Genomic DNA, 16864 nt, shown 5'->3' with positions numbered 1-16864 from the left:
AATTTGTAAATTGTTAAAGTCTGTTTGGTGCTATTATTCTTAGGTGTAGTCTTAGTCTAAAATAAAATGATAACTCTTCAGAGATAGTCAGAGGTGTGGCCAATTGCAAGTAAGTAGATATGAACTAAAACAGGAATTAGAAAGGAATTAGTAACTAAATGTTGACTAAGTGTAACTGAGTAAAAGGTAATTATTTTCCTAAAAAACATACTTGATTAGAAGTAAAGGTATTATTGATTTAAGATACTCAGGAGAGTACATAGCCATGAAAAAATTACTTAAGGATCTTATATTCTTACATTCATGAAATCAGTCATGATGAACTGAAGCCATGCTCTCACCACATTGAAGCTAGTATGTGTCAGCGAGCATCTGTATCTCAGGGTATTTGGCTGCCTTTGAACTATTGATCTGTTTCTTCATCTAAATGGTGCAACGTTAATGCAGTCCTGAATGATTTAGCAGCCATTTCTCTTTACTACAGGAAATTAGTCCAGTAATGTGATTCATGTGCTGTAGCTAACAATTACCTTTTAACCCGCTGAGTGCTTAGAATCACTTTCTGAGCTCCAATGTGTTCTGCATAATGCAGGGTTATTTGCGAAGGAAAGTGTAATATAATAAGTTTAGCTGATGAATTATAGGTGGAAGTAAACATGTGAGAGCATGTTTTGTGTGAAAATATTGCTAAAGCTTAATGATTTTTTATTGACATTCATGGATCCATTTTTTGCTGCATTTATAAGCTCTACAGTTTAACAGGTGAGAAAACAGACTTAACATATTTGTAAACACATGTTTCATCTTGTACATGAGCAGGAAGATGCTACCAGGAATTAAGCTGTAGGCATTCAGCCCATCCCTTAAGGATGCTGCGTATCAAAAGATTTCAGTAGAGTCAGTGTGCTTATCAAAGCCTGCTCTGTTTGTGTGTCTGCTTCGTAGGCTGTGCAAACTGCTGTGGTGTCAGCATGTGATCTTTCTAACTGCTCCACTTTGTCGCTGCCAAAAGAGAGAGGGGAAGGGATCCTTTGAGAAAGTGTTCCCTCTTCTCGCTGTGTTCTTCATTTATACTCTGCCTGAGGTGCATGTCAGCCTCCAGGGACTGCTGATATATTTAAGCACCATCTAGGTCATCGTCTCATGGGCCAGTCATGCAGTGGTGGCCTTTTTATAGAAACTCTGTATTAACTTTATTCATTTTCTGCAGGAAAGATGTCCTTAGTTGGCTCTATTACAAATCAGCAAATATATCAGGATAAGGAGATCAGAGGCTTAGGGGATTTAAGTATAGGTTCTTCATTGGAGGAAATCATTACTAAATTGATCCTTTTGTGCAAAGGGAAATGTTTCCATGATGTCACTTAGTTGGAACCAAAAACATTTGACCTTCCCGGCTCCACCCACAAGTGTATTTATTGATAAGCTTTAAGCATTTGGCGGGAATCTCATTCAACCTAATGAGAATCGAAGCATACATAATGTTGAGTTTCCAGTTAAAAACAACTACACTAAGTTAGTGTGTCTGATGTGACCTCTGACATGCTTGCAAAATAAATATTGTTTAACAACACTCATTTTGTTAATTTTACAAAAACTGGGACAATTCCTTATTTTGTGAAAATTGTGAATAGCTTGTCCAACGTAACAACAGTAGCTACAAAAGACGCTTCATTATGTTACTTGAAGAAATTCACAGCTAAGAGCATCAAGTTCACTTGAAACATTTCTTTATTTAAGTTTGGTCAGTGGACAGTTTTGTCAACAACAAATACAGTGTAATAAAGAAGCTGTTATTGCACAGTAAAGGGAACTACTGTTTTTTGAACTGGCACTAATGGTTAATATGAAGGTTAAACTACCAGTGAGAGATTAGATTGAGATACTTTAGCCAGCAGCACACTTGTTCGGGCTGTAGAGCAGTTGGTGTATATGGGGGTGGATTTTGCTACTTCTGGATTGTTTCTTCACTTTTGGACCTGGGCTTCAGACTCCTCATCATCATCCTCATACATCTCTCCCTCTTCTTCAGCTGTGGCATCCTGGTACTGCTGGTACTCAGACACCAGGTCGTTCATGTTGCTCTCAGCCTCTGTGAACTCCATCTCGTCCATGCCTTCGCCAGTGTACCAGTGCAGGAAAGCCTTACGCCTGAACATGGCAGTGAACTGCTCGGAGATGCGCTTGAAGAGTTCCTGTATGGCCGTGCTGTTGCCAATGAAAGTGGAGGACATCTTGAGCCCCCTTGGAGGTATGTCGCACACAGCCACCTTCACATTGTTGGGGATCCATTCAACAAAGTAGCTGCTGTTCTTGCTCTGGATGGCCAGCATCTGCTCATCCACTTCCTTCATGGACATGCGGCCTCGGAACACTGTTGCCACAGTGAGGTAGCGGCCATGGCGTGGGTCGCAGGCAGCCATCATGTTCTTGGCATCGAACATCTGCTGGGTGAGCTCGGGTACTGTGAGGGCGCGGTACTGCTGACTGCCTCGTGCTGTTAGAGGAGCAAAACCAGGCATGAAGAAGTGCAGACGAGGGAAGGGGACCATATTGACTGCTAGCTTTCGGAGGTCAGCGTTCAGCTGCCCTGGGAATCGCAGGGAGGTTGTGACCCCACTCATTGTGGCCGAAACAAGGTGGTTGAGGTCACCATAGGTGGGCGTGGCCAGTTTGAGGGTGCGGAAGCAGATATCGTAGAGAGCTTCATTGTCGATGCAGTAGGTTTCATCAGTGTTCTCCACAAGCTGATGGATGGACAGAGTGGCATTGTAGGGCTCTACCACTGTGTCCGATACTTTAGGGGAAGGCACCACACTGAAGGTGTTCATGATTCGATCAGGGTACTCCTCCCTCACTTTGCTGATGAGCAGGGTGCCCATGCCAGACCCTGTGCCTCCTCCCAGAGAGTGGGTGAGCTGGAAGCCCTGCAGGCAGTCACAGTTCTCACACTCTTTCCTCACCACATCCAACACTGAGTCTACTAGCTCGGCTCCCTCGGTATAATGGCCTTTAGCCCAGTTGTTACCTGCTCCACTCTGACCTAAAGACAAACCAGCAGAGAAACAGTTTTAACTTGTCTAGTGGTATCTTGTCAGATTACACTACTACAAACTATAAAACTAGTTTATTTTCATAATTAACTATTATTTAACTATTTTTTCACATTAACCTCTTAAACTTTTTTATTACATTCTAAGGATTTTTATTCAGTAATTACATGGAAGACATGTAGTTATTCTTTATAGGAGTTTGCTAAAAGTTTAACTTTCATTTAGTAGACCAAATGAGGTTATTTATGTCTGTGTCTGAACCACTAGAGGGCATTAAATCTCAGATAAGCCTTCTAGATGTGTTTACTTGAGTAGGCTGGAATGGAGGTCTACATCCTATACTGACCAAAAATGAAGTTATCAGGTCTGAAGAGATGACCAAATGCCCCAGATCGAACACTATCCATGGTGCCTGGCTCCAGATCCACTAGGATGGCTCTGGGAACATACTTGGAAGCTGGAAAGGATCAAATACATAGCATTTAGCAAAATACACATTTGGTCCTTTAACAAGTTAGCAGTACAGCATTGTCTGATGTAATATTACTCTCTATGACTCTAAATGACTAACATATTTACAGATCCTTCCTTTAGCTTCGTTCCAAAGGATTACCACATTTACTGCAAAGAAATCACACAGTGGTCCTGAAATGTCTGAACAGTTAATTCACATAGTCCCCAGGTCATTAACAAGAAAAACTGTCTGTTCTAATTAAATGGATCTTTGCCTGTTTTCACTGTGTAATCAAGGGCTCATTCTGACTCACAGGAAGCCTCATTGTAATAGACACTGATCCTCTCCAGCTGCAGGTCTGAGTCACCCACGTAGTTTCCAGTTGGGTCGATGCCATGCTCATCACTGATCACCTCCCAGAACTGCACAAGAACACAGTACACAACACATCAGTAGAGCTAATACAACATGCATAGGATGAATGCTAATGATATTAAAGAAACAATTCTCGGGCACAGATAATAAAAGAAAAGGCTCCCATCACAGCTAGGCATGTTATATATATTAGTATATTAGTAATAGCATTGTAAGTATATACAGTACATACAGGCTACAGTATTGTCTCCACTCCTCTCGGCTAATTAAACATTCCTGCTGCAGCAGTTTGAGCTAGAAACTGATTGATCTTCAGGCAACAGATGAGACAGGAGAGGCTGTGAGACTGCTGCTGAGAGAGACACAGCAGTCCTCAGGGGACAACAGAGTAGGGTATGGCACTGGCCCAGCAGAGAGAGCAGAGTAAGAAATACAATAGTAGAGAGAGAGAGAGAGAGAGAGAGAGAACAGGAGGAAAAAAAAGCTGCAGAAGGGAAAAGCAAGCTTCAGGCAAAATGAAAGAGTGAGAAATTGAGCAAGGCAGCTCATCAAATAAGTAATAAGGCAACAAGATGGAAAGATTTGATGTCTCTGCCATTGTGCCGCTGATTAACTACAGTGTCACAACTTAGATACTTCTATAAAAGAGGCGAATAATGTATATGTACTATATATATACATATATATATTGTTGCTTTTAGATATTTCATGAGGAATGGAGCAAAAAAGTACCAAAATAAACAAAATAGCGGAAAAGGTTTGTTAGATAGATGTGTATATATTTAGAATTACTGTGTAAACCTGTTTTAACTCCCCTGTGAGTGGGCAAAGTGCTGTCAGCCTCTTTTAGAAAAGCATATAATCACAAGGGCATGACTTGGCAGCTGATATAAGAGATAGACAATGTACTTCCACATTACGGCTATGTGGGCTCATGTGACTAAACTCAAGAGTTAAGACTGACTGCTGCACAGAAGCAGACTTAAGGTTTACACTAGTGGGTAAACTAATGAGTGGGGCAGTAAATGACCTGTTTCCCAGACTGGAGCTTGGATTTGGGCTCTGACCTGGATATTGGGATATGCTATTTGGGTTATAGTAATTCGTCTCAAACCTGATAGTCAATCTGATGTTACTGTCCCTTTTGGGTGAAAGCTACAGACCATGACTGGAAAACAGCACAATGATCCTGATCAACAGGCTCATCTCACTGTGAGAATCCTCCGATAGAAGACCTTACAGCTGAGATTTAGTTAAAAACACACACACACACATTTGTTCAGGACATGATCTGCCAGCCAAAGCGTGCCAAGGACAATGAGGACACACTATGGTAATGCTGCCCCCCCTTTTCGCATTCTCTCTTTGTGTGTGTGTTTATATGTGACAGAAAGAGAGACTGGAAAGAGAGAGAAAAAAAGGACAGATCACTTATCACTTGTCAGGCTGCAAAGGAAAAAAGAAATCTTGCTTCAAAGACAGGCAAAATCCCTTCATTACAAAAAAAACAGTTATTGAAACTAATATGCATGCTTCTAATCAGTTTGTTTAAAAAAATATGCTTATCGGCACTATTAATAAAAAGAACCCTTTTCTATGCAGTGTTCATTTTCTGCTTAAAGGAAAACAAGTACAGCCAGGCGTTTTACAGTATGACAATACTTCAAACAATAAAGGCCTTTCTGGAGTATGTAAGACTTTTTACATGCTGCACACAGGCATCAAGAGAATCTATCCTCTGCAGAACTGTGGCCAGCATAAAGGTCTAACATCTCTGCTCCACCCACTGCTCCAGACATTTCTTCTCTTATTCCCAGCCTCTTTCTCTCATTATCTGTTCAACATAGATGTCATCTGCCATCTAAATGAGTAAGTAGGGAGCCCAAAATCACTGGGCTTTGTTTCTTAAAAGCGGCATGTACTAATTTGTTAGAGAGAGAGAGAGAGAGAGAGAGAGAGAGATTAAGAGAGAGAGAGAGCACAAGAGCAGTTACCATTAATAACATGGGTAAAGAAAAAAGTAATTCCATTGCTGTGATGTAAGAACTTTTTTTTGGTGGGGGGATTCGTTTAAAAACACTAGTTTGTTTTGTAGAACACTTCAAGATGGACACCAAAATGGTCCAAAATTACTTGGAATAGAACAAAATCTATTCAAAGTTCATCAGAATCAAAGTTATCAATGGCTTTTCCTTTTGCCATTTCTGAAATATCTGTTACAAACCAGGACAATGGGGATACAATTATGTCAATGGCAAAAACAGCCAGGATTCTTACTGCATTTTCTGTCTAAAAACACTAGCAAACCCAGCTTATGGCGACCAATACTCAAATACAAATCAGACCATATAGGTGTGAGAAAACTACTGTGCTTCTAATAATGGTAAATTTATGATGGGGTAGATGTGCATACAGTTAACTGATCTTCCTCCGTCCTCCTACAGACAGCATGAGATCACTGCATTATGTCAGCCCCCCTCCTCACAAACCCCAGCCCACCGCCCCATCCACCTCCCACCCCCACCCCCAGTCTCTCCAGCAGAAGGTGCTGACATATGCCTATGATACAAGATATTCCCCTCTGTCTCTGTTTTGAATTACATGACAGAGCACTGTGGTGAGGGTGATGTAATGGAAGTTATGGTGATTTAGGGTGCAGAACACTGATGATCTACTGCATTGTTACGTTCTGCACTCAGAATGAACTGCTGGATAATAATTTTGGATAATGTGCTCAGTAAAAAAAGTCATCAAATGTACTCTTTAGTATTTTCCTCTTTAATCTGGGACAATAAGAAATACCCTGAAGCTTAAAGACATCTCAAATTATACGGTATTGGTAAACAGGTACCTGCAGAGGAGAATGACTTTGCAGTTTACTGTGCAGTGCAGATAAAATGGGAATTCATAATACACCAAGTTCATATATCAGCAACCCACTAATTTTGAATGATTTCTGCATAATATGACTCAACAGGAAGACAATGACAGAGTATGTAGCCAGCACAGCATCTGCTACAGTATTTGAGAGCTGTGACAAAGCAGCTGGGGCCTCATACAGGCCTCTAACCAGAGCTCATTATTCATTGCTGATCTGGAATGAGCTGATACACAAATATGAAACCCAGGGGAAAAAACTCTACACACTGTAACAAATCAGAGGTTATCAATGCCCTCTCAGCTTGTTTACCTTGATTGAAAGGAAGGCCTAAAAAGACCCTGGTTCTACATGAACATGCTCTCTATTAGCCCAACCAAACGACTCCAACTTTTCACACAGCCCATTGTTCTGGTTCATTTTATTGCAATATTCGTTGTACGTGATTCGTTTAGGCTAAAATGGCGACCTGCTTGATAAATGACTGAAGAGAGGAGGTGTAAGATTAGCAATCTTCGACGACATCTGGTTGCGCAGCAAGGAATGAAACTGTCTTTGTTTCAGCCACTTCAGCAGCCTCCTCACAGCACTCGTTATTTTTTCCCACCCATATTGCGGAAAGTCACACCTCCCTACGCTCGGATTGGCTATTAGATCAGACTCCGATAGGCGGACTGTTTGTGAGTGAGAACTATTATCCAATCCAGACGCAGACAAGAGACGCAACACCGCCTAGTTTGTCGGAGTACGGGTGGAGGAGAAAAGACGGCAGAGCGGAGTGACTCTGCAGCTTCACGCTCAGCTCAATGTTGCTCTCTCGGGAATAATTCATTTTGCATTACCGCTTCCTCCAGCTGTTGCTCTTGGACGAACTTTGCTGGTTTCAGTCACGGAAAAGAAAATGCTAATTCTTGCATTCAGTGTGAGTGGACGGGGATGGGCGTTGCCACGTCTTTCACGTCTGCTCCTGCCACTTCAGCACGCTGGTGAGACTAAATCAAATAGTAAGATTCCTACGTTGGGTCCATTACAAAAGTGGGGTCTTTTCTCAGAAATTCCAATTAGTCTTCATTATAAACTAATATCGAGATCATATCGAGGCATTGTGGGTGCATTTCCCCTGCAGAGTTTTCCACGAGTCATTTCAGCAGAACTATGCGGGAATTTAAAGTAAATCAAGTGTAAGGGCAACATTACCTTGGCTCCAATCTGATTGCCACACTGGCCAGCTTGAATGTGAACAATCTCGCGCATCCTGTCCTGCTTCGTCCAGCGAGTGTCCGTGAAAGGTCAAGTGTGTGTCCTCCTCCAAATCGCCGGCAGAAGGCTCGGCCGGTCCAGACGTGGCTTTTATACCGCACACCGAGAGACTTTACCGCACCGTCTGCCAGAGAGAGAGAGAGAGAGAGAGAGAGAGAGAGAGAGAGAGAGAGAGAGAGAGGCGGTGACGTCACCCGATACCTGCCAATCCGAGAGAGCGGAGAAAACGGCCGTCTGTGTCCTGTGGTACCAGACAGAGCAGCAACATCAGCACCACTGCGTTATGAGCAATCTCTCAGTAGCATACAGATAAGTGGTGTCTAGGATTAGAATCAGACTCCAAGTGGCTCATATTTGAAGATAAACGTGCATTTCATTCTCCTAAATGGCTCTTGTCCCTGGAAATATAGCAAGTTAGTTTTTCATTGTTCTATCAGAAAGGGTTGCCTGTCACTATGGTGATCAAAGCTCTGTCACCAGGTACTATTTTCATTTCATTTTTACCTGAATTGTGTAATAGAGCACGTCTGTCTTTGCTGGTGAGCAGCATGTAGAACATACAGAGGTTACATTTTGCAGCAGTGTTTAATGAAGTTGCAAAACAATGGATAAATTAGTCCTTTATAAAGACTTGGCTCTTAGCAACTTCTTTAAAATATACTCTTTTACATTATTCAGTGCCGTCTCCATTGGGATGTGCTTGTAAACCCACATTTTCTCTGCCTCAACATCCTCCTCTCTCTACTTAGTGCTGAGTGAACAAGCCCTTATTTCAGCATTTCTTACTCTTCCAGTCACAGCCCTTTTAGTCATATTGTTGTCTGATCTCACAGCAGCTCTCTGAATGGAGGTAAGTGTGACTCAGGACAGTAGGTACAAGTTCTGTAACACACACTGCAGAGGCAGTATGGCGGTAGGGGGACAACAAAAGAGAAAAATCCCTGACTCACTGTGACCCCACCCACAGCAAAGAGCTTACTGGGGTTTGAGTGGGATCTGGTATCAGATTCTTTAAATGCTAGAAGAAAGATAGGGATAGATAAAGAGAAGAAAAAAACAGACAACTAAATGGTTGTAAGGATGTAATTATTGCAATACAGTATCAAAAAATAGAGACAATGAACATTCAAAACAGTTGAGTTTAAAACTATCACTGCTACACCCCTCCCATCCCTTTCAAGATTCTCACATGCACTGATCAAAACTAGGCTTCTGGTGCTTCCTATCTATTTTTGTATTGTTTACAGTTTGTTTTGTACAATGACATGCTACCTTACAATATTTTTGTTCTGAAATAAACCAAAATAATTATGATTAACCACTGTTTGTTGTATATAATTCAAGCTCTTTGCAATCACAGTTTTTGACATATGAAAAATTAAATCTTGACTTCAAAATCATCTGGAAATTATATAAAATCGGAAAATGTGTGCATCGTTACACTCCTATCTATTGAACTTTTCCTTAAGGAAAGCACTGGTTTTGCACACTCATAAGTACACTCCTGCCTGGAGGATGATGTATTGATCTCTGGCCTGGAGGACAGATGCAGTTGAGTGCTTAATTGAACGGACCTTTCAAAGGCTCAACAGACACAGATGGTGCCACCCAAGGACACCAGTCACCAGAAAAATTAGGGTGAGGACCCAGTCATTTAGAGAGTAATTGAACCAAATGCACTCTGTGTATGTTAAGAAGGTATGTTCACAAAGCAAGATCTAATTTTCCTTTAGAAACCATTCTTTTGCATTACACATGCAAAGACTAAGGACTGCAACCTTCAGATCAAACCCCCTCTAATGCTCTTGTTATTCTTAATTGTGTCTAAATAATAGAGTAAAGCTGTTTGATGATCGTATTGCTGTTGTATCTGTTGTCCTTGTGTTTTTAAGGAAGCTCCTTGTGGAACTGGCTTGTAACTCCCCACAATTTGGTGCCATTGTCAGTCAAATAGCTCTGAATATTCATAAGAGCAGTGCTTTATATCAGTGAGACTGTCCTTGTCATGTTGTTGTTTACTGTCATGACAACTGAATTAGTATGTTATTAAATACTGAATCTTGACTTCATAATATATTCAAAACCAGTCCTTCTTAAACTTATTTCTGCACAAAAGGCATACTATTACTTTGTGTAGTAGCACCACTGTATTCCTTCATAACACTTAAAATAAGAAGATATATCACAAACAAGCAAGAGATATTACAGTAATTACCGCCATTGTAATTTGTAATGGCTTGCAGTCAAGCATGAAAACGTAATGATTAATGATTCTGAAACCTGCAGAGAGGTGGTCAGGCCAGCACCTGCAGACTTCTGTTCAATGAAGGCCTGTCGCTGCCCAGTGCCTGCGGCAAAGCTAAAGTCAAAAGCAAATGACCAACACCAACAGAGGCAGACGTGTAGAAGTCATGAAAAAAAGTGCTCAGAATGGAACAGAATGGAAATCACCTCCTCCTTCATCATTACATTGCCACATTGTTGCTAAATAGAACTTTTGGCATGTGTTGATCTGCGCAGGCCCAACGGTCATCTTTGGAAAAAAGCCTCACATACACTGCATATCAATGCACTGTATGCAATTGGATGTTTTAATGAAATGTGTTCGACAAGACATGAAATTATATTGCATGATTGCTGTACAGTTACAGAGTTCTGCCCTCAGTTCCTTATTATTTAATTTAATAATGTGAACTACAGTACCCTCTAGTGGCCAAATCGCGCTAGAACCCCACATACACAGGGGTTTTCACTGTGGAATCTTAAAAAATACACAGTTACACATTCAGCAATGTGTTCATCCATCTCAAAAACAATATCTTATTTTTAAAAGTTTTATTGTCTAACAACAGCTTAGTTGAGTGTTTTTTGTTTTTTTTGCATTGAAAAAATACACAAAATGAGGCTAATTAGCATCAATGCTAGGTTATTAAGGACATTTCACTGTGAGGTGAATGTGTTCAGGGTGGGTGAACGTTCAGGGACGTAATTAAAATGTACATTTTTAAAAACCTATAATGAATCATTCACAAAAATGAAAGGAGGTTCAAGCATACAATGATAAATGAATTTACACATTAATGCATGATTTAATTTTTAAGTTCTTTATTTATTATATTTTAAGTGTAGTTATGTTCTGTTAGCACTATAGCTGGGACTAGCATAGGTTTTATTAATGTTTACGTTATTTTTGTGCACACAAATTATTTACTTATATTCAAAGTAAACAGGTCTTATATCTATGTCTTTTACTTCACACACATTTTAGTACAACCCCTTTTCTAGAAAAAAGAGATGTAAGTAAAAACAGAATTCAATGACGTGAAAATCATTTAAACTCTATATTTAACTGAAAATAGTAAAAAGCAAACATATCAAATGTTTAAACTGAGAATTCTTTATTGCTTTTTGAAAATAGATATTAATGCTAGCAACACATTTCAAAAGACGTTGGGACAAAGATACGTTTCTGAACTGAGGAGACCAGTTACTGTAGTTTTGAAAGTGAATATTTTTCCCATTCTTTCTTGATATAGGATTTCAGCTGCTCAACAGTTCAGGGTCTCCTATGTCATACGTTTTGTTTCATAATGTGGCAAATGTTTTCAGTTGGGGACAGGTCTGGACTGCAGGCAGGTGAGTTTAGCATGAGCCTCTGTAACTAAGTAGCCATGCTGTTGTAATATGTGCAGAATGTGGTTTGACATTGTCTTGCTGAAATAAGCAAGGCCTTCCCTGAAAAAGACATAATCTGGGTGGCAGCATATGTTACTCCAAAACCTGTATAGGTGGCAGTGTTTCTGTATCCTGTATATATATGGTTTCTTCTTTGCATGGTACCACAGACAGGATGTGCTCCTGAGCCCATGCAGTGATTTCCACCACAAAATTGTGTTTGTTTTTAATGCAGTGCTGCCTGAGGGCCCAAATATCGCTGTCAACCAATATTTTCAGCCTTTTCCCTTATTTACAGAGATTTCTCCGGATTCTCTGAATCTTTTAATAATATTATGCATCGTGAAGAAATCTCCAACTTTTTTTGCTATTTTACATTGAGAAACGTTATTCCTGAATTGCTGCATTATTTGCCCACACAGTCCTTTCACAGAGAGGTGAACCCTCTGTGAACATCATCATTACTTCCGAAAGTGTGAGTCTCGATGTGATGTTCTTTTATAGCCAATCATGTCACTGATCTGTTGCTAATTAATCAAATTAGTTGTGAGATGTTCCACTTGGTGTTTTTTAAGCGTTATACAACTTTATCAGCCTTTTGTTGCCCCTCTTAACTTTTTTTAAATGTATTGCTGGCACCATATACAAAATGGGCATATATTTTTCAAAAACATTTAAATAAAATTTCTGTTTCAACATTTGAAATGTTGACTTTGTACTTTTGTCAATTACACATAGATTTTAAGTGATTAGTGCTCATTGCATTCTGTTTTTATTTACATTTTGCACAGTGACCCAACTGTTTTTGGAAAAAGGGTTGAACACATAGGAGACCTGTGGCACCCCAAACGTGGAATCACCCATACATTCATTGCTTTTCTTTGAAACATTTCTATAACGTAAAAGATTTGTGTATGCACTAATTGATTTTGTAGGTTTTGGTAATGACATTAGGACACATGGGCTATATCATCACAGTTACAGTATGCAACTGTCTCAAGTGGCAAGTTAATGCAATAGAAAAACAAACGTCAGCCCTCCAAAGTAAACAGGAGAAGACAATAGGTGTTGAAAAGCTTAAAGTGGAGCTTATTAAATTGTCCACTCAACCCAGGATCACCATAAGCAGTCTGATTATATTAAATTAGGTTTTTGTACAGGACTAACAACTGATGTTTATTGAAGTTACTGAAAAATAAACTGCATAAATGCCAGAGGTAGCTTTGTGTTAAACTGAGTTTAGTCTGAGTTCATTAACTGCTAAAAGATATTTGAAGACACTGAAAAATACATTGCAAGAACCAAAGTGTTTATTATTTGTCCGATAATAGTCCAAAAAAGCCAAAAAGCACAAGAGCGCAAATACAAGATTAGGGTCAAAATGTGGATTATAAAGCACATCTTGTTCTCAATCTGCAAATCTGACTTTGTTTCTTGATGTAGATGCATATGGCCTATATATAATATTATATCTTTAAAGGAAGAACAGAAATTGAGATTATACTCTCTGTACAGTAAGTTGACTAAGCATGTTTTGGGGTGACCCTAAAAATGCTTCTACAACCCATGCAGCAAAACAAATCCACCTCAGTCTAATTTTAGCCAGCTTCTGGGTGCAGTGCATACATAGTAATGGATTTAATGTGCATCCTGGAGTTAATTAAAGCTACAATCATCACAGCATTCCACAGGCAGTGGGGTCATATGACTGTCTGGCCTCTCTACTTACAGTTGAGTTCAATAGACAAAGCTATATGGTAACTAAGTAGGACATGGAGGACAGATATTTTATTCTCTAATTTTGTCCTTACAAGTTCTATGTATCAGTGATACCCTCTTTTTTTTCCACACAGATCTCAAAGAGATCACATGAAATTCAAATAATGCGGTTGGAGCATTTTTCCTGGCTCTGAGCTACAGTAATGTGCAAGGAGCTTCTGTGTGACACTCAAAACAAAACCTTAGTTGTTAAAATTAAAGCGCTTATTTATCGAGTGACATTCTGGCTACAGAATCTTCCCAAAATACCCGGCAGCCCAGAGGACTTTCTCCACTCTGCACAGCCAGAGGGTGTGCTAAAGAAGGGCCTGAATGACAACATTTACCCCACAAATGAATTCACTGTGTAATGCTTAAGATAAATATATTTCTATCATTTTCCAACAATATTTTTTACTGTTTACTGTTATAAAAAGATCTAAATATTTTCTTGTACATTATAAAGTGCATTTAAAGGCTATTAAGCCATCCAAAATCTATTTGTTATTAACCTCCCCTAAAAACTGTGGGGAAATGTCTGACGTCCTGTCATGTGTCTGTCCAAAACTATCAGCTTATACGCTGTAGCCATGGAGTGTCGCAATGAGCCACTAACTAATGGATGAAAGAGACTGTAAAGGAATGAAATGGACTTTGAGCACACAACTGCTTTGATAATCATGCTTCATAAGACCTTTTGATTTGAAGAATAAGCCTTCCTTTGTTTGATTAAATCCTTTGCCCTGCCTCCATCTATGATGGTGTTACACTGCTTTGGGCATTCCACATTTGAACTGAATTATTACAAGCTATGATAGACAGTCATAGCTCTTAATAGGCATATGCATATATAGCTAATATCAAAACCAGGCTGGAAACATTAGTACATCAATCCAGTGCTTATCACAAAAACAACTTAAATTTCCACTAACCAACCATTATAGCAGGGTTATTTTATTGGTTTTTACATAATGGGAGGTCATTCAGATCCCTTTCCTAAGTGGGATAAAGTTATATATAAAATGGTTTATATATGAAAACAGTCAATAGTTGAGTTGTAAACAAAGTCATTCATGATTTGTTGTGAAATATTTCCCTGTAGACTTAACAACGCTGATTTCTTTACAGTGGTGGTGATGGAAACCAATGGTTGTGATGTCTACAACACAAATATAGTTATTTTATTGACTATCCAAAATGGTCAGTGAACCTACATGTCTTCTGACTTTTTAATGTAATGTTGAAGATGGTAAATTAGTGCTAGCTTTTCTTGGGTGTTATTTTGCCTTACAATGCGCTGAATGTAACTATGCACCATGAAGGTATTTAAAATGTTTAGGCCAGTATTTGTTTTAGGCAGCGTATTTGTAAGCAACAGCTTTTTGTGATGTAGCTTTTATATGCATTAAACTCTTTAGACTGTGAACAATTCTAACTCTGAAGGTTTGTCTAGAATGGAGCATTTTACATCAAACCACAGAATGACTATACATTGTAATTTTAATATACTGATCATTTTAGGTTTTTAAATTTATTTTATGAAATCCATGGAATTCGCCTTCTCACTTAAAAGAAAAGAAATCTTAAGACAACTCTTTAAAATCACTATAAACTATGGGCAGATGTAGTCACTGCCTTTTCTAAAATGAGGTATATGGTCAACTTACACACATTGATTGTTCTTGTTATATGAGGCCCAGTTCTACTGTGCTTTAAAACTAACTCAGGTGGTTCTGTTTTTCTAAAGCAGATGTACACACTCAGCCATAGCCTTGAGATTATTCCTCACTTCACACAGTATAGGATGGATATTCATTTATTGAGTAAATAATGTAGGCCACAGCATCATCTTGTGATGGGGTACAATCAGCCTAACAGAGGACAATTCATATTTAGGACAGTGTCAAATGGATTAGCACACGCCTTAATTGAAGGCAGAACATAAAATGTACATTCAAGACAAATGCCAAAGTAACACGGCTAATTTGATACCAAATATAGATTTCAAGTGTCCAGGGAAAAACTGTTTCCTTACCACATGACTGCATGCCTCAGCTGTTTAAAACAGCCATGGATATGAGGAGAACTATTATTCACTGAGAGTGTAGTCTTTGCCAGTTTGATATTTGTGAAATAACAGCAGCTATGATGATTTTGGTGCATTAGCTCTGAAGGTAACATGTGTTTCCTTGAGAAACATCTTAAGAAGAACTTAAATGAATGGTTAATTGAGGAATTTGATTAGCACACTATTTCACCAAGACAAATCCGGTATCTTCTTTAGTGTTATAGTGCAGGTGCAACTCTAATGTGGCTAATAAGTAATACAAGTCCTTTTGGGTGACAGACACTATTATTAGTTTACCTTATTAATACATTGTTACATTAGCAAAAGTAAGGAAGCAATCTACACCTCCAAAAATGTCTTGATTCAATGTCTTTGTTTGGGTGAACCATTCTTTAAGACCTGTGGTTGTAATCTTTACCTTACAAAGATCTGCAGAACATCTTCTTAGATTTACAAATCTTACAGATCTTTTTTTTTTCCTGGTACAAAAACATGACTTTACACTGAAAAAACGTGCATTGAATTGACTTCTAAATGTGCACATCACTTCCAAATGGATAATATATTTTTATAAATATTATAATTGCATCACAATTATTGCTAAAAGTAAGTAATTTCAATGCATCATTTTTTAGTGCGTGAATGACCAGTGCAGTTATCAAAATGTAAAATGACAAGTACCATGGCAGATATTGGCTTGACTGAGCATTTACACAGAATTTACAGTTACGTAAACCATTAGATATGGTGTCATTTTAAGTTGTAGGCACAAATTCACAAATAAATAATTTGCAAAAATCACCCAAATCATTGAGATGTCATGGCGATGATGACAGAAATGATGATGATGATAATAATGTTTCTTTCTCAAACAGACAAATTTCTTATGATTCTATGGTCCTAAAACAGAATAGAAAATACAAAGGAAGGCCAAAAGCTGTATGAATGTGAATACTCCATTCAGCATTGTGCAGTATCCATTTGAAGATCCAAGGTCCACAGCAGTCTAGCAGGCCTCTCAGTGCTACATTATGGGCACTTTTCTCCAGTCCTTGAGGGGGAGTTCCGGCTGGTGTTATGTAGGAAGGACTCTGACTAAATTTAGACGTCAAAATATACTTAAAGAGGTGGACAGAGTTAGCATTTAAAGGCTTTAATAAACCATCATGCGCAAAGTGAATGCGCAAAATGAATGCGTAAAGTGAGTGCGCGACGTGTGCAAACAGCCCAGCACTCTCTAATGTCTAAGTCTTTCATTTTAATTGTGTTTTACTGTGTCTTACTTTAAAGACAGTTCACATAACGAAGCACCAGGAGCAGAGGACGAGCTCCTTAAGCGTTTT

General features: G+C 39.0%; 1 protein-coding gene across 1 annotated transcript in view; it reads right to left on the bottom strand.

Annotated features, from left to right (window-relative positions):
- Nucleotides 1-1713: 1713 nt before the first annotated feature.
- The window catches only part of mc1r (melanocortin 1 receptor), a 16087-nt gene continuing 936 nt past the window's right edge, over nucleotides 1714-16864 (bottom strand). Inside the window, 5 exon segments of the mRNA XM_037540196.1 lie at nucleotides 1714-3043; nucleotides 3400-3510; nucleotides 3821-3929; nucleotides 7958-8047; nucleotides 16805-16864. The exon segment at nucleotides 16805-16864 is cut by the window's right edge and continues 936 nt beyond it. Of these exon segments, the coding sequence (XP_037396093.1) occupies nucleotides 1968-3043; nucleotides 3400-3510; nucleotides 3821-3929; nucleotides 7958-8047; nucleotides 16805-16864 (1446 nt within the window). The 3' untranslated portion in view covers nucleotides 1714-1967.

This window comes from Pygocentrus nattereri, chromosome 7, assembly GCF_015220715.1.
Source record: "Pygocentrus nattereri isolate fPygNat1 chromosome 7, fPygNat1.pri, whole genome shotgun sequence".
Taxonomy (NCBI): Eukaryota; Metazoa; Chordata; class Actinopteri; order Characiformes; family Serrasalmidae; genus Pygocentrus; species Pygocentrus nattereri.
This window is presented reverse-complemented; position numbering and strand designations above follow the sequence as displayed.